Source organism: Emydura macquarii, unplaced genomic scaffold (assembly GCF_026122565.2).
Source record: "Emydura macquarii macquarii isolate MOO-44397 ecotype Brisbane River unplaced genomic scaffold, CSIRO-AGI_Emac_v2 contig_3506, whole genome shotgun sequence".
Classification (NCBI taxonomy): Eukaryota; Metazoa; Chordata; order Testudines; family Chelidae; genus Emydura; species Emydura macquarii.
Window position 1 is genome coordinate 7996563 of NW_027133643.1, and position 25786 is coordinate 8022348.

At 43.5% G+C, this 25786-nt stretch overlaps 1 protein-coding gene and 1 long non-coding RNA gene across 12 annotated transcripts in view; one reads left to right on the plus strand and one right to left on the minus strand.

Moving 5' to 3' along the window:
- LOC137144944 (uncharacterized) overlaps nucleotides 1-25786 on the minus strand; it is a 59778-nt gene that overhangs the window by 7724 nt on the left and 26268 nt on the right. For 3 of the 4 annotated variants that reach the window (XR_010917525.1, XR_010917524.1, XR_010917527.1), the window contains one exon: nucleotides 1750-1912. This is a non-coding gene — a long non-coding RNA (uncharacterized lncRNA). Of the gene's footprint in view, nucleotides 1-1749; nucleotides 1913-16413; nucleotides 16527-25786 lie in introns of those variants that run through there. The other variant, XR_010917526.1, reaches the window with a different exon arrangement.
- The window catches only part of FGGY (FGGY carbohydrate kinase domain containing), a 351678-nt gene continuing 331482 nt past the window's right edge, over nucleotides 5591-25786 (plus strand). For 5 of the 8 annotated variants that reach the window (XR_010917523.1, XR_010917522.1, XM_067535443.1 and 2 more), the window contains exons 1-2: nucleotides 5591-5743; nucleotides 7550-9278. Coding sequence is in view for 1 of the 8 variants with exons in the window: in XM_067535447.1 (XP_067391548.1) it covers nucleotides 9227-9278 (52 nt within the window). In the remaining 7 variants the exon portion in view is untranslated. The remainder of the gene's footprint in view (nucleotides 5744-7549; nucleotides 9279-25786) is intronic. The other 3 variants (XM_067535446.1, XM_067535439.1, XM_067535447.1) reach the window with 3 other exon arrangements.

Sequence of the window (25786 nt, forward strand, 5' to 3'; positions counted from 1 at the left end):
ACTTAAATACCTCTGAGGATCTGGGCCTCTGTCCCTGGGCTAGCAAAGCACTTAACCATGTGCTTAACTTTAATCCTATGAGCGTCCCACTGAACTCAAAGGTTAAGTACATGTGTTTTAACTAAATAAGGGACAGAGGACGCAGCACCTTGCAGGATCCAGGCCAAGTGCTGGGTGCCCACTTTTTAAAAAAAACATGCCGAATTAAGTCTCTTCAGATTGGGCACCCAAAAACTGAGGAATCTAAAATCACCAATTATTTTTGAAAGTCTTAGCCTAACCGTTTACTTATAATGAAAAGCTTCACTTTCCACAACGTCTGCTCATGAGTACGAGACTTCTTCCCTATTTTCTTGAGTTTTTCCCTATTCAGTTCCATGTTTGTGCTGTAAAAAGTTAGGAAGTATGGTCGAGTACTAAAAAAACATGACCAGGCTTCAGGGCAACAGTACATTTCATGAGAGGGAAAAAAATACTTTATAAACATGGTCAGCTTCCTACAAAATGTTCCCAACAAGCCTCACAGTCACTTGTAGTAACTGTAACGAAAACATTAAGAGTGGGCTTTGTCCAGGCTTTGCGCCGAGCAAGGGGCAACATGCTATAAGGTTGCCCTTGTAGCACACCAAATGGGAGATGATGACTCTGAGAGATCTGCTTGCTGGTTTCCCCATTTTGTGGGGGAAGCAGTCTGTTCCAGGCCTATACACGGTGCAGTTGTATTTCCTATGGCTTGCTCTGCTCACTCCTTGTCCTGACCACTTGGGCTGGGGATAGGAGATTAGCAGCCCCACAAATGCCACTCTTTTCCCCAAGCAGCTATCCGTGATCTGGGTATCTGGAACAAGGGAGAAACAGCCACCCTTACTTGCTTGTGCTACCCCATGAGTTGGGCCTCAATCTGACAATGATAGTAAGAAGAAAAACAGTGGTAAAGCAGTTAGGAGGTTCTTTTATTAAAGTGTCAGAAAGTTCAGAAACCCCAGTGCTGACACAACCCTGAGGCCAGGGTTCTCTTTTAAAGAGCAGCACTTTATGTTGTAGGTGAGAGATACGTGTAGAATTTATTCACAAAGTGTTTGTGCATCACAGCAAGGGAATTCAGTGGTTACATTGTTGGGAACAATCCTGTTTCTTGTACCCCCAATGCTAATGTACCCATTAAGCAGAAAACCAGGAAGGATTATGGAGTCGGCCAGAAAAAGCTCTGCTTGCTCATAAGAACATACTAGTCACCTCAGCAAAGTCTTCCTATATTTTCTAATGCCCCATCTACACTAGGCAAATGATCTCCTGCTGACCACAGTTGTCACCACTGGTTTCCCCTCAACCCACCTCAGATAGTATAAAAAAATGCAGTTCAAGCAGACCTCTACACTGCTACTTGTAACAGCATTAGAAATGGCTTTGTCCCATCTACACTAGTAGCTTAATCATTGTAAACACCACGTGAGGGGAGGCCAAGCGACATGAGAGCAGCTGCTCTTGGGGTGAATGATGGAGACTTATTCCCATTCCAGCATTTCTTCCCCAATGTGCAGTGGTGTCTTCCTCCATCTCTGGTCAAGGGGAGGCACAGATCTTTACCGCAGCTCGCTGGCTGGTGATCAGATCATTTTAATGTCTCCTGACTCATAAACCATGGCAGGGGGAATCTGGTGTCTGAGTCCCCAAGGTTTCTGACGATATTGTGCCTCATCAAGAATATATTTCTTCTGAGCACCTATTCCCCAGCTAGGAACTCGTTACCTTGGTCATGGAGCAGGAGGTTGGCAGTACAATCTAAGTATTCACCATTGCCCTTCTTCCAGACAGCAAGAGCCTAGAGACAGCGCTCACAGCCTTCTCCACCTCCATGGAAGAACAGGAGGCCAATGTTGCTTCAGATGATTCCCTCCCCTGCCCAGTCCAACTAGAAAAGAAGAGAAAAGAACAGATAAAGATAGGTAAAGGGCAAGGGTACATTATTAAGAGAGTCACACATGGAATTGGGGAGGGTGGGAGGAGATGCTAAGGAAGGAATGTTTTGCTTTCCAGGTTCTGGGCCCAGATGGAGCTTGTTCAGTCAGAGCAGAGGAGTTTGATCTGGTATCACTTGCCTGGGATCCTAAGCCTGTCCTCATGTAAAGGAAAGGAAGCGGAGACTTCTACTCGAGGTGAATCAAAGGGATAAAGCCAGGGCATAATGAGAATCCCTCAGGAAGTGCCCTTCTCTTAGGGATTTAGGACATCTTGCCTGTTTGTCCTCCATGAACATCTCGTTCCATATTTAAACCAGATCTGCCATGATCAAATCAGGTTAGAATTGCACAATTAGGTGGACTAAACTATCTGCCTAAACACAAACATCCCTACAAAACCTATTTTTAATTTTTATATTGACTATAAACTACAAATTATTTAGCCAGCAAATTCATAGGGAAAAGAGGACTGGCATGCTTCTTCTGCCTGGTCAGTTTAACCCTTTTTAAAATTTCCAGTGACTGCAATGACAAGTGGAGTACTCAGAAGAGCTGATCCACTAAAGCCATACCCCGGAAACGAACCCCACTAATCAACTGCTCATGACTCCAACAGATGTTTCTGTTTTTCAGACTATTAGAACTTCATGTTCCTTTATTTCTCTGGGTTTTTTTCTTTCTTTCTTTCTTTTCCCTACCAGGAGCAGATGCCACTACACATCTGAAGCTTCAGAACTTGCCACGTGATATCAGAGACAAATTGTTAAGCCAGTCAGCAATGTCAAGGTTTGAAGTGGTGGTCCATTGGAAGCACTAGATCTTAGAAGCCGGAGGAGTAGCATGTAAAGCTACTATGTTGTGGTTTTGTTGCAGATGCCAATACTGTTGTATGAAGTTTTGAAATGTCTGATGAACTTGGACCAAAAATTATTTTCAAAGGCTGAATCATTTTAGGATGTGGAGCTAAAGTTAAATGATACTTTTGAGGATATGAGTATTACATTTAGAAAGCACAGACACAGGATTAAAATTGTTTACACGATGTTATACAATTACATATCTATTGAGATAGGTCTCAGTCATTTTTCAGAGGCAGCAGAAACATAAAGGCAAAGGAAAGTTTTTATTTTGATTTGTTTAGCTCTTTACATTTGAATCAACCCTTTCAGTTTCTTCTTCTTATTGATGAGTGACTGATGGATACCTGATCAACCAATATTAGAGGAGAATCTGGGCAGGAAGAATGAAATGTAACCTCCCCAAAAAGATGTGTCACAATCTCATGCCATCAAAATCTAAATGAGCCAGTGGAAATGAAACACCTGTCGAAGCAGTACAATGAAGCAATGTAAACTGTGTAGCCACTGGAGACACATTTCTTTGGGAATGTACCAGTCATTTGCAAACTATCTTTCTGTTAGCAGTGAGCAATTCCCCAAATACTCTCCCCTGCCCACAGCTGACACACAGTCACTTGAAACAGAAGCCATAGTTTATCAAGCTTGCATGAACTAGACCAGGAAGTTTATCAGTATTCACAACTCAATAGGCAAACAGCAAGGGAGGATCATAATCAAATGTGGGACTTCATAATAGCACTTGTTATTTCAGACATCCCAAATGGAGTATGTTAACCCACTGCTGTTGCTGGACTTGCTTGCTGTGATAAAGGCAAGTACAAAGCTGGGAAAAGTTTAATTGGGTGAGTGGTGAGAAAAATGAACTGACTGCCTCTCCTGGCGGTCTCAGAATATTAGGTGATGCTACCAAAGCCTGAGCAATGCCAAGATCACTGTAGGAAGAGGGCATTCTTGCCCAATGTATGATTTCTTCAGTGGCCAGCTGCATCACTATCAGTAGGGGGTGTCAGTATTTCTATTGTAACTGTACAGGGCCAGAACCTCAGCTGGTGTAAATTATAGCAGGCGACGATCTGGCCCAGAATGTGCTCTGTGCAGTTTCCCTGTATAAGGCCTTTTCACAGCTGGAGCCAAGCTGGTGGAATGCCTTCTTCTTTGAGCTTTGTACTCCTTACTCCCCTGGGGCCAAATTTTGCCCCCTTGGCACTGCCTGCATGTATTGGAGAGCAGAATCTATCCTTTGGTATTTTTGAAGTGAGAATGAAATCTTTTCTTTTTCTAGTTGTTTTTAATTAGATGTTGTATGTGTGGGTTATGTTGTGCATTGTCCTTAAACACTGGCAGGGTGCATATAGTGCAATCGATAATCCCGAACAATTCTTTTCTTGGGCAAATGGAACATCTTCGAGCCCAACCCAGCTTCCTTACCCCCTCCACGTATCAAACCAACTCTCTAGTTTGTCTCCACTGCTTTTAAAGTTGGTGCCGCCTTTAACCCTGAATTCCTTCTTCATCCTCCCACATCTCCCTTGTCTGCAAATCTGCCTATCGCATTCCCCACAACACTGCCTGTGTGAATTCCATTGATTTCAAGGGAGCCTACACTGCTTGTGTGGGTCACTGCTTCAGCTCTGCTTCTACTAAACCTACCACCCTTGCCTTCATCGCCTCTCACTTTCATTATTGTGATTCCCTTCTCCATTGCCTCCTAGACGTGTGCCAATCTCCTGAACACTGCAGCCTTCATTCTCATCACTCAGAGATGCAGGCCTGCATCATCTTTATCATCAACCCCAGGATCTGATTCAAAACTGACTTTCCTTTGTCAATGTCGTTTTGACTTCTAATCCAGTCCTTCAAAGTGCTTACAGTTTCTCCCAGCTTGGTGTCACCCACCAATTTTATAATGGAGTTGAGAATATGCTTACAAAGGATGACACCAAGCTGGGAGGGGTAGCAAATCCTTTCAAGGACAGGTTTAGAATTCAAAATGACTTTGACGAATTAGAGAGCTGGTCTGAAATGAACAAAAAGAAATTCAATCCAGACAAGTGCAAAGTACTTCACTTAGGATGGAAAAAATCAAATGCATAACTACAAAATGGGGAATAGCTGGCTAGGCGGTAGTACTGCTGAAAAGGATCAGGGGGTTATAGTGGTTCACAAACTGAATATGAGCCAACAATGTGATGCAGTTGCGAAAAAGGCTAATATCTTTCTGGGGGTTATTAACAGGAGTGTCATGTAAGACATGGGAGGTAATTGTCCCACTCTATTCGGCGCTGGTGAGGCTGAGCTGAAGTACTGTGTCCAGTTCTGGGTGCTACCCTTTGAAAAGACGTGGACAAATCAGAGAGTTCAGGGGAGAGTTACAAAAATGATAAAAGGTTTAGAAAACCTGACCTGTGAAGAAAGGTTTAATTTTTTTTTTGAGATGTTTAGTCTTGAGAAATGAAGAGTGAGGGGGAAGCTGATAACAGTCTCCATTATGTTAATGGCTGTTGTAAACAGTGATCAATTGTTCTCCATGTCCACCAAAGGTAGGACAGGAAGTAGTCAGTTTAATCTGCAGCAACGGAAATTTAGGTCAGATATTCGGAAAAGCTTTCTAAGTATAAGGATAGTTAAGCTTTGGACTAGGCTTCCAAGGGAGGTTGTGGAATCCTTCCTGGAGGCTTTAAAGAAGAGGTTACCATTAGACAAATGTCTTTCAGAGAGAGTCTAGGTCCTGCCGTGGAGCATGGGGCTGGAATTGGGGTTCAAGGTTCCTTCCAGCTCTATGATTCTGTGATTCCTGTTTTTAAAGCACTCCATGGACTTGCTGATGCAAACTTCACAGACGTTGTCCCTTTTATTGCTTCTGCTGCTCGGGGGGCCAGCCTCATCTCTACTACCCTGACATGTAATCCTGCCAACCTTCATGTGAGAAGCTTCTTTTCTGCCGCTCCTACTGTTTGGAGCAGCGGGAGGTTGACTATGGGTACACTGCAGCTGGGAGCATGGGTAGACAGACTAGCTGGGGAGTAGCACAGGTGGGGGCTCGGGCTCGGGCTAGCCACCTGAGTATTTGCCCAGGGGGTCCAGGCAGGTTCGTAGTGCTGTCCGTGCTAGCCCTGGCCACACAGCTATTTTTAGAGCACTAGCTTTAGCAGAGCTGGTGCGCGGCTGTCTGCCCACACTGGGAAGCACCCTCCCAGCTGCAAGGGAGACGTTCTGTATGAATCTGATCCAAACCAAGGAAGTCAATGGAAAGCCTCTCATTGATTTCAATGATATTGGATCAGGCCCTGTCTCATTACAGATTTCTTTTCCCTTGGCTACACTTCTAGTCTCTTTCTCTGTATTGTTGCAATGCTCTAAAGCTGTTTGGGAGAGAGCTGTTTTGAAAAACACTACACAAAATGGGTTCCTTCCCTGGTGTATAAATCTTAGGGGATATGCTAAGACTCTCGTTCAGGTTCAGGACTCTTTAACGCAGCTTGAGTCTGAGAGCCCATTTTGTCTCTAACCGTCCCCACGCTGCTTCTGCTCTACATGGGAGACCGGAAGCCAGGGTTTGGCTTTCAGATCATTACTGAAGTTGGTGATGTGCTGTCAGTTAAGCCCTTCCTATTATAAAGGGCTGGTCTGGAGCACTTGTCACACTCTGCAGAAAGACCAAGGTCTGAATAGGGAATGAAACGAAACTCTCCTCTAGTCTTGCCCCCTATACAGGTGATCTCACTAGGTCTGGATTTAGACACACGGGGCCAGACGCAGTCCTGGGCTGGTGCAAGCAGTGCTTAATTTGTGCCAGGGATTGCCAGGGCTGACCACCCAGCAACTCTGGGCTTGCCGCATCAGTTATGAAAATAAAAAAATTGCTTGAGCCCCAGCACCTCTTTCATTACAAATTAAGCACTGGGTGCAAGGATTTCCATTCCCCATTCTGACTAGGGCTGCCCTCACTTGGACTCCTAAGGTAGTGGCCTCCATGGGGCTTTACAGGGATGTAAGAACATCAGGGCCCTGCCTACTTTCTGACTCCACCCCACCCTGCAACAGCCCCTGGCTCGGGGCTTCCTACAGGGTGGCAGACAGCTGGCTATGTGCCTGGGCATAGAGTCCCCATGCTCTGGGGCCATCCCCTAGGGGGTCTGAGCCTGCTTTGTGGCTCATTTGCATGCATCTAGCTGGTACGAAGGCACTGGAGGACAACGATGAATCAGTCTCATTGGCAGAGCAGCAGGGGGAAATTGCGCTGCCACTAAGGGTTTTCAGTCTGACATCTCTCTCCCTAACACTGTATTCGTGCCCTCCCTCACATACGCACCATGCAATCAGTGGATAGTCATCTGTCTGCCGCCCGCCCACAAAACACACCAGGAAGGAAACTGCTGCTTTCTAAAAGTCAAGGATATTAAAAAGAGGTCAGCAGCCCCGGGTGTTGTACGAACTCCTCCGGGACTGAAGGAATCCTTTGCCCCCATGATTCAAGCTGAGCTGTACAGACCATCCGGCTATGGCAGGCAGCCCCCACTGATAAACGGGTGCTGGCTGCTGGCACAAGAGGCTGCAGTGTTTTCAGTCTCTTTTATTACTCAGGGCACTGGTACTTCCTCTGGCATTTGTCCGGCTGCAGGAAGGGGTGTGTGTGTGTGTTTTCTTTCTTTTTTTTCCTCTCCCTTTTACACATGTGGAGCCTGAAAGTTTGATTCAGACTTTCTCCTTTTTCTCCATTTCCTGTAGGTTTGTGGCTCTGTTTTCTGATGATTAGCCAATACCAGCTGTTCTGGTGATGAAGATGTCTCAAATCAATTCTATCCTGTCTGGCTTTCCAGGAAAAGGATCCCCCCCACAACGCTGATTGAAATTTATCAGAGCCACTGCAGGCAGGAAATTTGCTCCTTTACAGACTTGCACTGTGCCGCTTCTTATTTGTATTGTTGTAACATTTTCCAGAAAAATAAGTCAGAAAACAAACTTACTTCCTCTTTAGAAAGCTCTGTGATTAACCTCTGAAATGCTGATTTCACTGGTAGGTCATTTTTATCGTAGAATACTTCAAAGTAACTGCAGGTTCACACGTTTAAAAATCACAATCAATGCTGAATCAGCATAAAGAACAAAACACTAAGGGCAACATTTTCAACCTTCAGTGCCTACAAAGAAGCTCTTGAATTCTACCTCTAGGCTTCAATGAGCTCCAGGAGGAAGAACAACAGAATTTGGATCTTAAGCATCTAAATAAGTACCTTTATTTCCAAAGGTGCTGAGCATTTGCAGATCCTATTGACTCCAGTGGGGACTCAGCACCCATGCCTGGAAAGTGATCACTTTATAATGGATTTCAGATGAGGACATTTTTTCTCCCTAAACTTTAAATCTGGGTGCATTAGGGCTTTCCACATTTTTCCAAAGATCAGTATTAATGGAGGGGTTTTTGAGATGTACAAATTAAAGATACTATCTTTCTTGATTAATTTCAGACTTTTTTATTATCCTATGGCATTAAAAATAAATCTTTGCTTTTCCAGAATTAAATTTAGCAAATACATACTTCCCACTGCAGAGTACAGGAAAACAATGTGTCTTTTCATAGCTGGGAATCAAGCTTTGGCAATTAAATTAGGACCAATGTCCATTGATCTCAGTGGAAAACCCTATTATAGGAGAGAGCTCTTAGACCACATTCTGCCATCATTCTGTACTGAGAACTCCCACTGAAGTCAGCAGAAGTTTTGTGCAAAAATGTATACCAGGATGTAGCCCACTTAAAGGGACTTTGACAAGCTCTAAACTGAACCTTTTCTTCTTCATTCTGTTGCTATTGGTCCTCTAAAATCAGGTCAGCAAATGAAATAAAATCCCTGCTTCTCTGGGTGACCAAGCACAACTAACAGTCATTAGGTTTATCTGTAAGTGTGGATGGCAAGTATGAGGCAAGCCTGTGACATTGCACAATGACCCCACTTTGTTTTCTCCATCCTGATGCGCATGGCATGGGCTGCATTCCTTTCACTTCTGAGGAGAACAGCCACAAGAAAGACTTCCTGCCTTGGATTGACCAGTGACTTTGGCAGGTGAAAAGTGTTGCTAATTATTATTTCAAGGGAATAGCTGTAGGAGTGGGACAGACTTCATTACCAAATGCCTTTCACCTGTGACCAGCAGATAATTTCCTGGGTCACAAATCAGAATTTAGCTCTAGGTGTGATTGGAAGATCAAGTATCAAGTCTGTGAAATATCTAAATTTTTTAGAACTGCTGATTCAAAGAGAGAGTGAGAGAAATGGTTTCCCTTCAATTTACTGGGTATGGGTCTTTCAACAGAGATCTTAAAGACTCAGGTCTTGGTGTTCTGAACCAGTGTTAAAGGAAGGTAGTAGCATGGTCCGTAGGCTAGAATTCTTGACTGGGAGTTGAATGGAAGCGGTTCTGCACACTGCTCTGTCTCCGAGCCACTACTTGATCTTGGGTAAGTTACCTAACTTCTGTCTAGCTTATTTGCATAAAAGGGTCAGTGATTCTCAGCTGCTTTTGTAAAACATTTGGTGCTCTGTGAATTAGTGTCAGATACATAGTTAGTAAAGGGCCTGTGGCATTCTTGGTGAATGTAAGAGGTTTGTACTGGAGTCTTGGCTAAAAGGTTTCCCACCCTGTTTGGCTGCTGCCCCCTGCCTCAGAGGCAGTGTTAAAATGGTGTATTCTGAATAATCATTCCGTGCCAGTACTTACTGTTGTTCATGCATGGTCTACAATAGTGAGTATTTTAGTAGAAGTAAATTTGTCTGAAGACTGTAAGACCAGGCCTTAAGTTTCATGAACCCAGTTTTGAGGAAACTTTTTGTTTGATAAAACAGTCCCATGGTTGTCAAGCTGTCTGAAGTGATTCAAGAAGGTGGGTGCCAACTTCAGGGCAGATAGTTTCAAACCAGGGCACCAACCCCAAACTGTTTGTGTATTCTAGAATTGGTTTTCACTAACCAAGAATCGTGTGTGAATGCCTCAGACACTATAACAGCCTTAACATGGAGTCACAGACAGTCCCCTTGCATACTTCAGCCTACCTTGCCACCCAGGCAAGACTGCCTTTATGATAGAGGTCCTGTATGCCAAAAAGCAAAATGTTCAGATTACTCCTAGTCCCAAAGGACCAGTCACTTACCCCAGGTTATTTGTACAGTACATGTTTCACCAAAGACAACGCCTGTAGCCAATCTGAGATACAGATACTATAAGTGAGATTACTGTATGCAGCAACTCACAAGCATTTCATAAACACCAAACACTAAACGCATCTCTGTAATACCTATTTTAACAGTGCTAATGCACAGGTGAGCCAGACTGGTTTCCAGCTTGCATTTGTCAGTGTTCAGTGTGGCCTAGGGGTCTTGGCATGAGCATCTGGTCTACCAGCGTCACAATGATCACTTCAGAACTAATGGTAGGAGGCCAATTTGACTGGTTTACAATATCTTGGCAAACTGTTATTTTTGTTTGGTTTGAGGGTATCACCTTGTGCTTCTGAAGCTAAACTTTCCCTTAAAAATCAAGTCCCTCTTAATTGCAAAAATAACCTTCACATTTTGAAGCAATTCTAGTTGATGAAGTGATGTCTGGGATGTGATGTGCCCCATGCATGTCAATGGTGTGTTAACTGTGACACCAAAACATAATGCATGTATCAACATTCATTATTTCACTGTTGATCAAAGCACGCAGGAAAAGAAGGGCGCTAAGGACACACAAGCCACTTCACAATAGCAAACCTGCAAGGCCTGTTCAAGCAAATGCTTGCTGAATATTGGGTTTTGCAGACATGGACTGTGCTGCTGCAGGGGTCATTTTCTTGTACCCCTGGAGCTATTCTTTCCTCTTGCCCCTAAAGGGTGTGTGTGGCTTTGGGCGCTGGGTGGAATAATTAATGCCCAAAATGGTGGAGTGGAAGGAGGAGAGTTAGAGCTTCCAGTTTAAACAGGAAGCATGGGAATGTGCCATCATACCCCAGCCAAAGGAGGAGATCTCTTGATTCCGTGTAGAATTTTTGATGGTCCTGAAGCAGCTTTTTGTTCAATGCCACAAGACAACTGGAGTGTGAACAGCAAGAATGCTAATGGAGGGGGGGAGGGGTGAACTTTGTGGTTAATGCGCTGGGATTCAGAGCTCTGAGTTGGGTTCCTGGCTCTGCCATGGACTTCCTGTTTAATCTTGGGCAAGCCACTTAATCTCTCTGTGCCTCAATTCCCTATCCATAAGCGTTTGTCTGTGTGAGAGAGTTGCATTGTCTTAACTAAAAGTGTGGTGTTAACCAGTGCAAATCCCTAGGTATTCAAACCATGCTTATTTCAGTTTCAACTTAAGTCAATTCAGAATCTGTTTATGTTCAACTGAATTAAGCCATTTTTAAACCAAAGAAAGTGTGTCTGCACAATGATCTGCACTGGTTTAACTAAAAAACTTTAAATTAAACCAGTGCATGAATACATGAAGACTTTCTCATGAAGACAAGAGAGTTTCTCTTAGCCTTGTCTAAATTGTAAGCCTCAATCTTTTACTATGTGTCTGTACAGCACCTAGCACAATAATCTCCTCAGGGCCTCTAAGCAGTGTAGGAGTGCTACTACGGATAATAACCATGACAGATGGGGCCGTCGTGCTCTCGATCCGCTGGGGTTGCAAGTTTGGCAGCATGGTTTGAAGAGGCCCTGTGTGCGCATGTACTTCCTGGAAGAAAATGCACTTCAGAGTGACAGAGATGTCGCATCCAAGCTTTCACTGGGTTGCAGTAGAGAAACAGTGAACAAAATGTGTTGAGAAATACCTTGATGCTGGCCTCTTTACCAGTGGAGACCAAAACAAATAGGAGCGTGAATAATTTATGAGCTTCATTGCAATCCGTGAACTACATTCCCTTTGAATGAAAATGTGCAAGTTCTATCTGCACGATGAAGCCACATCACTGAGATGAAAGGGAATCTTTTAACTGCTTCCGTCTATTGTCTTATCTTACTATCTGCTTTGCCACTAATGTTCTCTTTGGTAGGAATTCTTTAACACCGTGTTCTTGTTTTGATTCCCAGGAACAATGAACAAGAATGCTGCTTAATGAATCAGTTTGGAAAGGACATATGGAAATCTTTAGGATTGACAAATAGCTCCAAAGGGTAGTAGTGTGATAGTCACTACTGGCAAAACAAATATTTGGTTTAAGATATAAAAGAAACGTGTATTAAACATATTTAAATTCTGTCTGGGTAGAAATGCATAGACTTAATACCTAATCTGGTCAGACATCAGTCCTGATCTGTCTTTGTAAAGTTTTCTCCACCATAGACACTGAGTGACTTTTAATATAAATCTAATACTCCAAATGAGGAAAGAAAGAGAAATTAGTCTGAACAGGAAGCTTCAAATACTGTGAGGCTAATTAAGTTTGGATAATTAAGGGGTTTGAGAGAAGTAATTCAGAGGCGAATGGGAAGGGAGGACAACTTAATTGAGATTGCCTGTCCATCTGTGATTTCTCTACGTGGCTTTCTTCGGTATGACCTGGTTGCCCTTGATCCTGACCTAATGGAGTTGATGTCATTTGAATTAACTTTATTAGTTAGCACACTGTAGACTTGCATTTACGTTTTAAAGATGTTTCTACACTGTCTTTAGTCAAAGAGCACTGTGAGGTGATCTTCTATGTCTCCACTTGGTGAAAAAAAACAGTACCCTGTAATGTATGCCAACTCAGGGAACCTGGCTGGTAGCAGTTGTAGGGTTCAGGCCAGGAGTTGGAAGGTGAAGAGCAATTGCTAAGTGCTGTTGCCTGCTTTACTAGAGGCTGTGAATTATGCAGAGATGAGTCTCGGAGCCAAATGCTGGTCTCTGTTATATCAGGTAACCAAGAGCAGAATCTAACTTCCTAGGAAGGGGGATGAGGGGTGGAATCCATGGCATCAGAAGTTCCTAATGGTGGTACCAGGATGCTACAGACTGGACTATTAAGGGGAGATAGCAGGCCCGTTCCATAGTCTGCAGTAGAAATGGATCTTGTATAGTTTTGCACTGATTATAAACCGTTAGAAGGAGCAGCTTAGAAAGAGTGTTATAGATGTTAGTTCCATGCCTCCAAAAGAAAAGAAAAACACAACACAAGCAAGCCGCACGTTAGGAAGGTGCTGGTGTCTGAATGATGCTTGCGCTTATCCTTTGGTGGCCATGCCACTTCAGGGTGTGCTCTCTGCAGATCTCAAAAGCAGGAGTGGGCCTGGCCACTAGTCAAAGGGAGGCTGCCAAACACAACCCAGGGAGCAGCAGGAAGTGATGCGAGGGATTCAATAGGCCACACTTTCCCCCTACGTCAGTACTGGACAAATGGAGAAGCGTGGTGCTAGTGCTGTCCTGCTAGAGGGGCCCTCTCTTAGTTCTATCTAAAACAGGGCCTTGCCATGAGTTGTCAGATTTCAAAGTCAGAAGGGATCATTATGTTCATTAGATCATTAAAGAGCTCCTGGCCCTTTTGGCAAGGATACAGATATTTGCCCCAAAATAGTGGTAGATGACAATTTGGGTATTAAAGTCAGCCTACATATTTGTAGAATTAACTGGATATGATACTCTTCACTTCCTTCCCTATACATTTGCATAATGTTACTGTGGGCTGTTCACCAGCCATCAGAGCAGCCACCTCTAGATAGAACTTAGTAGCTGATGAAGTGATTCTGGTGTGTGCACATATAGTTTGTAGAGATGAAAGGCGTTGCTGTGTTATGTACAATAGATATAAATCATAGATCCTGTTTGGAAACGATAAACATATTTAAGTAGTAAATATTAAGTTATTTGTACTATATATGCAAATATATAATTAACTATAGCTAGTTTTTTTTTTTTTTTTTTTTTTTTTTTGTTACATCATTTAGTAAGTACGGTGATTGATGCAACATAATACAAAATGCATTGTAATTCTGGGCATACCTGGTATTGGTATAAATAAACGTGCTTATCGATTGAGAACTTACTTTAAAGATCATAGGGTTTCCTTTAAAAAAGATAATGTCTAAAAAGTGGAATGCATTTAAAATGGAAGGTTTGCCTTCAAAATTAGTGCATACTTCCACTTAGCACTCAGGTGTGTTCTAATCAAACAGGTAGTTTCAGTAAACTTTGGTAATGGAAATATAAACACCAGAAGGTTTTAGAAAATATGTATTACAAAACTTTTATGTAGTGCTATAAATTTCTTTGGAGCTTCATCTGTTCCTAAGAGTTTACAATCTGAGGGCCTAATCCAAAACTGAATGAAGTCAATCAGAAGAATCTCGTTGACTTCAGTTAGTTTTGGATCAGGCCCTGGGGTAACTTGCATGGAGGCCAACGTGGAGCAAGTCTGCTGAGACAGCCATGATGATGTGGGGACTCACTAAGCAGTGAGAAGAAAGAAGTGGCAGTTGCTTTAGATGGTGTTTCATATCCCTACCACCGTGATCATATCTGATTTATGAAGCTAAGCAGGGTCAGGCCTGTTTGGTACTGGAGAGGAGACTCTGTAGAAATACATGGTGTTGGCAGGCTTAAGGAGGAGTCCAGTGGCTAGGGCACTAGCCTGGGATTTGGGAGACCCAACTTCAGTTCCTTGCTCCTTCACAGACTTCCCGTGTGACCTTTTACAAGCCACGTAAGCTGTATCTCAGTTCCACATCTGTAAAATGGGGATAATAGCACTTACCTAACTCACAGGAGTGTTACTAAGATAAATACACTGAAGGTTGAAGTGCTTAGGTATTATGGTAATGGTGGGCAGGGCATATAATTAATTAAATTATATAGATTTAAATCTAGGTAGCTTTGAAGGAGGAAGGCTGTGGGAGAAGGCACAACATAAAGCATTTGCAATGCAGACTGAATGCGAGGAGGGAGTATGAGATGCACAAAGGGCAGGATAATATTGGGTCTCAGATGATCAGGAGCTTGAACATGGGGCAATAAGGGACAGGAAGCCAATGGATGGAATCAGTAAGGGGTGGTGGTGGTGATGTGTTTGGCTCAGCAGTAGTATTTTGAATGTGGAGGAAGTTGAGGGGCAGTGAAGCTAGCCAGGAGAAAGTTAGAGTCCTTATGATACAACAAGATTCATGGTGAAATTCTGGTCGCATTGAAATCAGTGGGAGTCTAACCACTGACTTCAACAGAACCAGGCTCTCACTCTTTTATCTGCTCCCATATGGCTTGACACAAGTGTTGGATGGGCACTTTTTTGTTTTCTTCGTCTTAAAATGATGTCTCCCTGCAACTACCCACTGTCCTAATTAAGCTGTATTATACTTTTAAAAATAAGAGTATCTTAAAAAGGTTTGAGCAGGCAAAATCCTTTGGGTATGTGTCCTGTGCCATAAATAACTATTAACCTGGGACTATGCCTCAAAATCTCATTTGCTTCCACTTTGCCTGAGAATAAAATATGTGATTTGTATTTACACACCATGTCTTGTTTCTATAGGTCCTTTTAAAACTCATTATCTGGACTCTATCTGTTTACTCTAAGCTAATTAGGGTAGTAGTAGCAGAGTGTTGTTTTTACACACTTCTCATCAAGCAATCCTACTGACTCTATGCCAGTAATGTGTTGTGAACAGACTGTGAAGTGGGCTTGTGGCACACTTAGCAGAATTTCCCACTTAAAGGCAGAAGAATGTGGCTCATTCTCCCTTCACTTACACGGGTGCAGCCTTATTGACTTCACTGGGGTTACACACGTGACCGAGAATCGAAGGTGACTTTTTCTCACTAGAAGCAGGCAGCCTTGCACTCAAGCATTCAATGTTATGCCATTACCTTGAAGTAATGGGAGGTAAAGTATTGCACCTTTAAGCCCTGATCCTGCTCTGTTTGTGAGGCTGATGCTTACTCACGTCACACTTGTATACCTATTAATAAACAACTTGTCCATGTTGGTTCATCCTTTTAAAAGGATGGCTATGGTAATCCGAGTATACTAGTGAGTGTCTCACTTTGTTTACTGCTTTCTTAGGGACTATCTTTTTTTTCCTTCCATGTTTGTACAGGGCCTAGCACAATGGGGGCCCTGGTCTGTGACTGGGGCTTCCAGGTGCGACAATAATACAAATAATAAATTGTTGTTCATTCCAAAGTCTATCAGCATTTAAATGCGTATACCATTCCTTTATGCTTTATAACCATACTTTACGTGTGAATCTCCAAGCACGTCAGTGAACAATAGACCCCAAAGGTTTCCGTTCTAGTCTGAGGTACACAAACCAATTTATCTAGAAATGCCTACTGGGGAGCTTTTGGGGCATATGTAGATGTTTGCAGATACACAGGATCCGATTCTGATCTTTCTTATGTTGGTTGGCCCCTGGAGTGATGCCCTTGACTTAAATGGCGCTACTCCCAGTTACACCAGTATAGTCGAGCTCCAAGTCCAGCCAACGCTATAGCTGACTGCATTTCTCAAATCAGAAAGGCGCTTAAAGAATTTGAGGAGAGGCCTTGAAGTTTTCAAGAGCATTGAGCTTACAATTGGTAACAGGCCTCTTGTGCAGGGCTTATATTATACACTATTAACTTGACTTGAATAGTCACCAGAGAATTCTCACCTTGAGGACCTCTGAGGAAATAATAAAAGAATCTGAAAGCGTATTGTTTTCACCTATTTTTGCCTCCTTCTGCTCCTCCTCTTCAAATGTTTCAGTGCAGAAGTGGTGGTTTAACATGAGGCCCTTTTTATAATGAACACAGACTTGCTTGTGCCAGGAATTTGTTCATCAGAAAATGGGGGACAAACTCCTGTATGTTTTCAGTCAGAGTAGAACAAATCTTGTGCAGTAACCTACTATCATCAGGTGTTTTCACACTGATCGTCATCGTTACTGCTCCTCTGGGGCTACCTAGACATGGGGAAGTGGAATACATAATCAGAGGATGTCTCTAGCTGATATTTTCAGCCAAATTGATATCAGTCCAAGATTTAACACTTCCTTTCTCTGCCAGCCACATAGTAAGAATAACATGTTTTCAGGATATCAGAAACCACTAGAAATCTGTTGTGCTTTGCATTTGAATAGTGCCTTTTATCTGAGGATCTCAAAGCAACCAATTATTGGAGCTTCACAATACTCCATGGGGGGAGGGGAGTAAAGATTATTATTTAGTATTTATTTATTACTATCACTGTCTGAGAAATGGAGGAACTGGAGCAGAGATCTTGCAGTGTGGATCTGAGGGCAGAGCTTCCATGTGCACATCTTACCCTGGTAGTCTCTTGATGTGTTGTCCTCCCATATATGCAAGGGAACCCCCAGAAATGTTTTTCACAAGATCAATCCTTGTGGAGCCATCCCAGCTGCAGCTGCTGGCTCCATCTCCATGCCTGCTGAGTTTGTGCCATGCTCAGCCCCCACTTTCTAGCCTGGCCTGCCCAGGTGCAGTGTCACAAAGAGGGGACACTGGCTGCTGGAAGTGGGGTGAGGCCAGGCAGGCCTCTGAGGCAAAGCCTTGATGCAAGAGCTGGCCCTCAGCAGTGGCTAGGAGGAGCAGTGCTGGCCATGCCATTGCCCACTCAGGCTTGGCCGTGCAGCCCCTCATGACAGATGGCCAGCAGACCTGACTGGGCAGTGGGGCAGACAGCGCTGTTCCTTCTCAATGCTGGCAATGGTACATCCATGCATACAGCTGTGGGCACCCCTGCACGCATGTCTTGCTGTTCTGCATTATTCTCGTCTCCTCTGAAGGACAGAAAGGTTAATGATTTGCTGTGATCTTGAGTAAGTCCGTGATGGAACATGACTCCCAGCTATCTGCTCTAACCACTAAGCCTGTATATGAAGCCTTTTACAGGTCTCTTCCTTTCTAAACAAAACTATCTTTGTCACTGGGTGCCATTCCATTTGGTGTCTTTTTTGTCTTCACAGCTAAAGATGTTCTAAGAAGCTTCTAAACGGTATGTTAAAATTCAATATTTTCAGGGCTATAACTTGAATCTGAATAATATGTCTACATTATTCCCAGAAATTTTGGAGTAAGACTCATCCTGATCTCGCTCTGGACTACACTTACCTGGCGATTCGGCGGCAGTCGACAGAAGTTATGTGAGCTATGCCGAGTAGCTTGCGTAACTCCCGTTGACTGCTGCGCTTCCCTTCTGCGCGGCATCTTCACTGCACTGCGCCAACGGAAATGGTGTTCCTGTCAACGCAGCGCTACACCGCTTGAGGGGATGGTTTACCAGTGTTGACTTCTGGATCGATTGAGCGGTCAGTGAAGACCCGCTCAATCGATCCAGATAGGTCGATCTGACGGTGACGACTTTGCTGCCATCAGTATAGACATACCTCTAAAAAACCATTACACATTTGCTGCAGCTGTTAAAAATAAATGTGCACTCAATGGATCTTGACTCAAATATTCTACTCTAATTGCATGTATGAAGAGCAGGGTATTGGAATAGCACTGTGTGGCCCGGAGGGTAAAGCTTCCCCAGGAATGTGAAAACCTTGAAAAATTGTAAAAGCCATTCTTTCCCTGATCATTCCTTCCCATGTGTTATGCTGCTTTGGTGTATTGTTTACTCGTAATGAGTGTTACACACTTTAGTGAAGAGGACAATTCACCCCACATACGTAAATATGGATTTCATAAGCAGTAAAGGGTGGGGGCCGAATGGTGTCTTTTGGAGGTAGATCTTTAATCTTTGTCTTTCAATAAGCAGACCTTAATTAAACAAAACTTGTGGCGTGCAAAATGCATTGTGGGAGTAGTGTCCCTATGTGTGCCTCTGTATCTTATCTTCATCTTTGGTCTAATCATTGGCAACACAAGAGAAAATAGAAGCAATTAAAAAAAAAAAAAAAAAAAAAAAAGGCAATAGTTGGCTATCAGAAGTAGAGATTGCATTTTATTTGAGCAGGTGTTTTGTAATGTCACTAAAGGCCCTGGGTGGAGAATAAGCACAGTCTGGTCACCAGGTTGCCTGTTCTACATTGAATGCTGTAGTAGCAGTGTGTGCAGCTGACCCACTGAGCCAGAGAAGCTACTCCAAGTGATGAACTGGAGTATAAAAGGTTGTGCTGGAGACTACTGTGTCCCACCATTCCTTGTTGGCGTCTGTGTGTGCCACTGTAGTAGTTAACCCATCAGTCCTGTTTTCGTGCTATATTCCCCAGCCACAGACAGACAGTGGGAAGAGGCAGATGCCTGCAGTACCCAGATGCTTTGGCTGGCAAGCCCCACACTGTGCCCGGACCCTGTCTCCCACTCCAAAAACAGCCATCATTTCATTGCTCTCAGTATCTGTAGGGTGACATGAGAACAACATATCGGACAGCACCCAGATACCTGGGCCTGACCTGGACTTTATAAAACACCAATCACTGATGTGTCTCTAGTCTGCACTGGCAAACCTCAGTGCCCAGAGTGCCAAATATCAGGCACACTTCACCTGCCAGTGTAGTGTACTTTACCTCACTTACACCCATTGTGCCTCGCTGTTCTTTGCACGGAGGTTTTCTGATGAGCTATCACCTGTGCCTGCCTTTATTTGGCTGCCTCCAAATCAAATGGCATGGAAGTTTGACCCATGCTACCAGAAAAAGCTGTCCCCCAGCCTGATCCAGATAGCCCAAACCTTTCTTCCTCATGGCTGAAAGCTGAAGACCAGCCCCCTCTGACTAGTGAAAGCTGCAGATGATGTGCTGGGTAGTTCTAGAACACCGGACTGCACAGTAGAATTTAATCCTTGGCTCTTGCACACACACTATATTGAGTTCTGTGGGCCTGACACAACTCCCACTGGAGTCCATGGGAGCCTCTCCATTGACTGCAGTGGGAGCTCGACCTGACCCTGCATCACCACACACAGGTAAGTATTTAAGTTCAAGAAATGTGGATTTCTTCCTGGGTTTTCTGTATTGTGATCAGATGCCGAACAGATAACTAGGGAAAGGATCATTACACAGGGATAATACAAAGTATGCAAGGATCAGTTATTCAGGATACAGCGCAAAGGACATACAAGGTGCAGGTCTAGTTAAGGATGCTCACATTTTCTGGCTGATCTCTGCTTCAAGCCTATGGGATCATTGCACTCTTGCCAGAGAATTTGTGACTTATACAGTTGCCAGCAGAGATGCTCTTTGGTGAGAGCCAAATTACCATTTTTGATTAGTCTGTGGGTGGAGAGTAAAACGTTCCTGAGCAATAGGCAAAATTTGCCATCCTGCCTGATTGCAGAATGAGTCTTTATTTCAGAAAGCTAAGGATTTTATTTAGAGTCCAAGATTTTTTTTTTCTAAAAATGTAAATGCATTTATGAAGCCTCCTTTTTCTCCATACATTAATTTACTGCTCTGTCCATTCCTCTTCATGAGTACTCCCTTAACCACTCTGTGAATTTTCTCTTTTCTCCAGCCCTTGACCCCTCTTAAGGCTCCCCCACAACCACCATGGGGTGGGAGATACCCATCTAGGATTCTTTCACTCCCTCCCTTCTCGTGTCTCCATCCTTGCCTGTGGGGATTCTCCCTGCAGATTCTGCTCTCTGGGGGAGGCAGAAATGGGAGGGGAACAGGGAGAATAGAGAAGTCACTTCCTTGAGCGTGGGTGGAAACAAAAGGAGGCAGAAAGAAGCAGATGCCCATGGAGTCCAGGGCTTAGTGCCCTCAGCAGGGACAAGAGGGAAGCAGGGGGTTACCTGGAGCCCTGAGTCATTGCTAGGAACTGAAGGGGAAAATAGGCACAGATTTAACACTCATCAAGCATGAACTTCCCTCTCAACTCTGCCCACTCAAGCCTCCTGTAGCTTCTTTGCACTAGCTACAAGTTGGGGCTCGCAGGATGGATTGTTCTGAATCTTGCAGAAGGAGCTATGGGCTGGTGAAAGGGTCCTGGGAGCCAGATCTGGCCCATGGGCCACATGTTTGACACGCCTGGTCCAGACAGTGTCACAGGTGTTTGCTTACAAAACCACTATCAGTTGTTATTGATTTTTCTAATGGTCTGGATTAGTATTGACTGGAGCTGAGAGTCATCTTAGACCCTCTTGGGTTCAGTTCTGGCACAGTGGCTACTCTGGCCATGACTTTGAGAAGGATAAACAGAAGCTAGATGTTCAAATCCCATTGAAAGTCAATAGATATTGGGTGTCCTTTTTTGTCTTTGAAAATCTCCCCAGGCGCTTTCAATGCAAGGGTCTCAAAAATATTTCCTAACCGTAATAGATTACAGGTAAAATTTTCAGAAGCACTTAAGGTACTTTTTGAAAATGGGACATAGGCTCCTACACCACTTTAGGTAACATTTTCAAAAAGCGCCTAAATCTCAAGACTCTCCAGTGAGGTGAGCATAGTTCCCCCCCCCCCCCCCACCAGTTTTCTGTATGGGTAAACTAAGGCACAGATAGATGAAGTAATTTGTCTAAGGTTACACACTGAATCATTGTTGCAACTAAGATTAGAATTTGTATCTCCTGACTCCAGTCCTGTGCTCCAACCTCTAGACTATGGTGCCTTTCTACTTGATTATAGTAACCTCCCTATAATAAAGAGAAGGGTTGCTGAACAATTACAGATATTAAGAATGTACTTTGGAACCCTATTAGGCCTCTCAAATACTTTTATAACAAGTATTTAATTCAGTGCATAGTTGCTTCATATTACCTTTTAGTGGGTCTTTCTGAGGCGATCAAGATGGCTTTAATATTCTCTTTTCAGTACTTACAAGACTTTAAACAGTATAACTTGGTGGGTGGGGAGAAGTGGGGTGGAGGAAACCCAAATGGAAAAATAAATCTTTAACTTGAACTTCAATTCATAGAGCTCTCTCACACATGGAGTATTGATGCTGTTTCATTATTAAACCACTGTGCTGTTGTTACCATGGAAACAAAGCAACAAATATTTGGAGCTATGTAACACCTTCCACCCAAATTCCAGACAAGAATATTTTGGAAAGTGCTTCTGTCACTCGGATCACTCCTGTTCATTGAATGAATGCTTTGTGTAGCTCTTGTGTACTCCTGCTAAGATTTTAAAAAGGTGGAACTCTCCTCTCAGCTTTATAAACCGAGCTTGTGTTGACATTAAAAAAAAAAAAAAAAAAAAAAGAAATTAATTACTTCAGCACTTCGTTCCCCAGTCTAAATGACAAGTATGAGACTTCAGGAATGTCCCAAATTAAAGCATAAAGGTGTGTGGTTTTTTTTGTTTTTTTTTTTTAAATCTCTATTTCCCCATAGATTTACACTGGCAATTTGTCAAATGATTTCACCTTGCGCCCAACACGATCAATCCAGAGATGAAAAGGAAACACTGAAAACTTGGCCAAAAGTTATTTTTATCTGAGTAAGATAACATGAGCCATCTATTGTATTAGCAGTGGGGAGGGATTTTTGAACTCTGCCAGGTATTTTTTACCTGAGGCTTCCCATCTGTCTATACAGTTGTGGGTGAGGGGAAGAAAAGTGACTAAACACAGCAGGAGGTGTATTTCTAAATTTGTGTGTGTGTTAAAATTCTAAAATTTAAAATGGTGCTATTGTCTTCCCGGGTCTGCTCCCTTGCTTTCGCCTACAGACCAAAGTCATGACAGTTTAACTATTGAAATGACAGAAAGCTGCTGGAATAGTTCACTGAATGATCGAACAAATAAAACAGTGATCCTGATCCCCAGAAACCTTCTGAGTCTCACCATGGTGTCAGACTAAGTAGAACTAGGAGTAAAAATGGGTTGAGTCAGTGAAGTTACTCACTAAGGTGGACTTTATAATATGCATTTACTCCAGGTAGCATCTTTCGCACAAGGTTCTTAAGCAATGAAATGTTAGTTAATTAAGCACCTGGGAGGTGAGGTAAAACCCATAGGGTGGGTTGATTGATGATTTACTTATTTTTTTTTAAAATTCCAGTTGACTTTTCTTCATTATTTTCCCCCAATTAACATCTCCTTACCCACCCTCCATACTCACAAGTAGATTTTTTTTTTAAACCAGTTAATATATAGTCAAGAATTGTTCAATTTTTAACAGGTGTGTTTTTTTTTTTTAATTTCAACCAGCTCTAAATTATTTCAAATTACAGAAAAGTTGGGAGATTCCTTGGCTGTTAGAATAGTCCTAAAAGCTTTGCTGTTCAGACCCTAGAGTTAGCTGTAAAGTCTGTTAAAGATAACTAAAAATAGGACATGGCAGAATGAAGTTTCTCTCCCAGCTAAAGGTTGTCTGCATATCAAATCCTAGCATGTGTCCTCTCCGAAAGGAGCGCATAGCTCAAGCTACTTCTCTCTTTTATAGAAGGCACCCCTTTTTGTTCTCTCAAAAGCCCACTCTTCCCTGACTGAGGCTACATGTTACCTCACAGTCCCTAATCAGTTTGTCTGGATTCACCACTATGTTACTTATGCTATTGTAAAATCACTCATTTTCATGGGGTTACACTGGAGTAACTCAGTGGTCAATCAGGTATGGATGTTAAACAATATTCTCTCTAAGCTACCCTGAAAAGATAGCAGAAGTCTTATTTTTCAGTGTAACATGATTAGGCACCAGTTTGGGCTGGAAGGTTGCACAGCAACATTAGATTTGTCAATTAAAATATACTACTTTTTATCTGTTTACATTTTTATAGAGATGCTAAAAAGAGTGTGTGATGGGGTACATAAACCATGGGTTAAGAGGAGCTTGAGCTTAATTAGGCTCCTAAAGGGGTGTTAGGCATAATTGGTGATCAAACCCAGGTGGGGAGGAGCTGGGCCTTCACAAAGGAGGGAGCATAGGGTAGTGGAAAAAGGCCAGGCAGGAGACCCATGAGAATAGTAGCTGGATGTTTCCTCTTTTTGGCTCAATGCAGAGAGACACCTGAAGTCAGAGGCAGGTTGTCCTGAGCCGGGAGGAAGCTGGAGGCGGTGACAGTAAAGTCTAAGTGGTATTTGGACTGAAGCTGCATGGGGGAGGAGCTGCAGGGAGAGAGGGAAGAACTCTACAGTCACTCTCTGGGCGCTAGAAAGTGGAGATGCCTGGAAGACACAGGTCTGGAGGAAGCTCCTGTGGCTGACGCTGACACGAGCAAGAACTGGATCTCTGGAAAGAAGCCCTGGGAGGTGCTAACTGTTACAAAGACTCCAAGAAGGGGCTGAGAAAAAGGCCTGCGGAAAGGCTTAGAGTAGGAAGGAGTTCAGGGGCAAGGCGTCTGATGGAGCAGACGGTAGCTTCTCTTCCTGTGGTCCCTGTATTAAAACCCAGTGTAGATGGTGGGCCTGGGTTCCTGTACCTGTCTCTGGGAAAGTGGGGAAAAAAGCCCCCAGATGTAAGGAGAGAAGGGTGTAAGGACTTCTGGGCCCAGAGTCAGGGGCTGGAGACCTCACCCACGGTCTTGGAATTATTTGTTAGCGCTCCTGTTACCCTGGAAGGGGTATAAGTAAACTGGCCAGAGGGCTGAGTCATGTAAAGAGACAGACCACTATAGCCATCGGCAGGGGGCTCTAGACACAGGAGATGCTACACCAGGTCTGGCAATGAGGGGATGTGTCAGCGGTGAGTCCACCCTTCTACAGGGTGCCTGTCTAAACCTCTTTGAACAGCCTAGGCAGCCCTGCCACTTTAAAAATACGTCCAGTGCAGCAGTACATGCTAAGATCCCTCTTGTGTTGGAAGCCAGGCTCCTTAAAAGCTCCAATTCCTCTTCAGTTTCAGATCATATTGGCTCATAGCTTGCCCAGTAAACAGTCACATACACCCAATTAAAATAATTCATTATTATTATTATTATTATAATTGCGGCATAGCCTGCACTTTCTTGCTGCCTGCCTGTTTCATTCTCCACTGACTTTTCCGAGGCCTCTCTTGACTCACCTGACTGGTCAACTTGCTGCAATTTTTATGTTTTAACACAAGGATGCATGCCTGCCAAGCATTCCCCCCCTCTCCGCCCGCCCGCCCCCTAGTTCTCATAGTTCCACTGTTAACTAAAGACTCTGCAACTGTGATTACTGAAACTGGCATGACTGAATTCCACCCACTGAATTTGAATTTAAACTAGTGTCCCAGTGATCAAGTCCACATCTTTTAATTACAGCCAGTACACTGGGCTGTAAACACCATGCAGATTGTCCTTGCTTTCTTAAAGCTCTTCAGTGAATTAAAAAAAAAAAAAAAAAAAAAGTCACTTAACCAGTATGTGTAAACCTCAGACTGATGCAACTACCACGTGCGTGCATACATGTTGAGTGGAGAGGATGCTAGGACACACCCTCTTTACTTGTGCATCTGAAGAGGGCTACAGCATTCCCCCTCCCACCAACACTTGCCCATGCAGCTTCTGGAAAAAGCCAGATGGGGTTGCTGCAGAGCAGTGAAAGTTGCTCTTTCCCCTAGGGGTTGAGCTGCTCATTCAGCACTTTCCCCAGTTTGTCTCTGCTGGTCCTGGAGTGATCCCTATGTGCAGTTTTCACTGATGATGTTTCCCTGTTGCAGCACGCCAACAGGCCTGGTTCTCTGTCTGTGCAAACTACTGGAAGCTCTGTGACTTCAATAAGGGCAGGACTGGTCCCAATGAATGCCATTCCTAATAATATTGGCCCCAATTGACCCAAACACTTAAGCATGTGCTTAACTGTAAGCATATGAATAGTCTCATTGACATCAATTGATTACTCATACTTAAGTGTGTGCTTAACTTTAAGTGTTTTGCTGGACTGGGTCCACTCGGAGCCAAATTCTATTCTCAGTTCTACATTAAAGGGGTTTTCTGTAGGGATGGTCAAAAAACTTCCCCTTAAACTTTTTTCAATGGAAAAACTGGGTTTTTGACAAAATTTTTGCAGAAAGTGTCACAGGAGGATGAAGTACTTGTAATGGGTGGTGGAAGACCTCATTTTCAGACCAGCTTTAGGCCTTCATTCAGGTCACAAGAACAGAATATGACTCTAAAAGTACAAAGGAGTGAGAGAGAACATGAGCAGTGTTAACTGTAGGTGAATAGC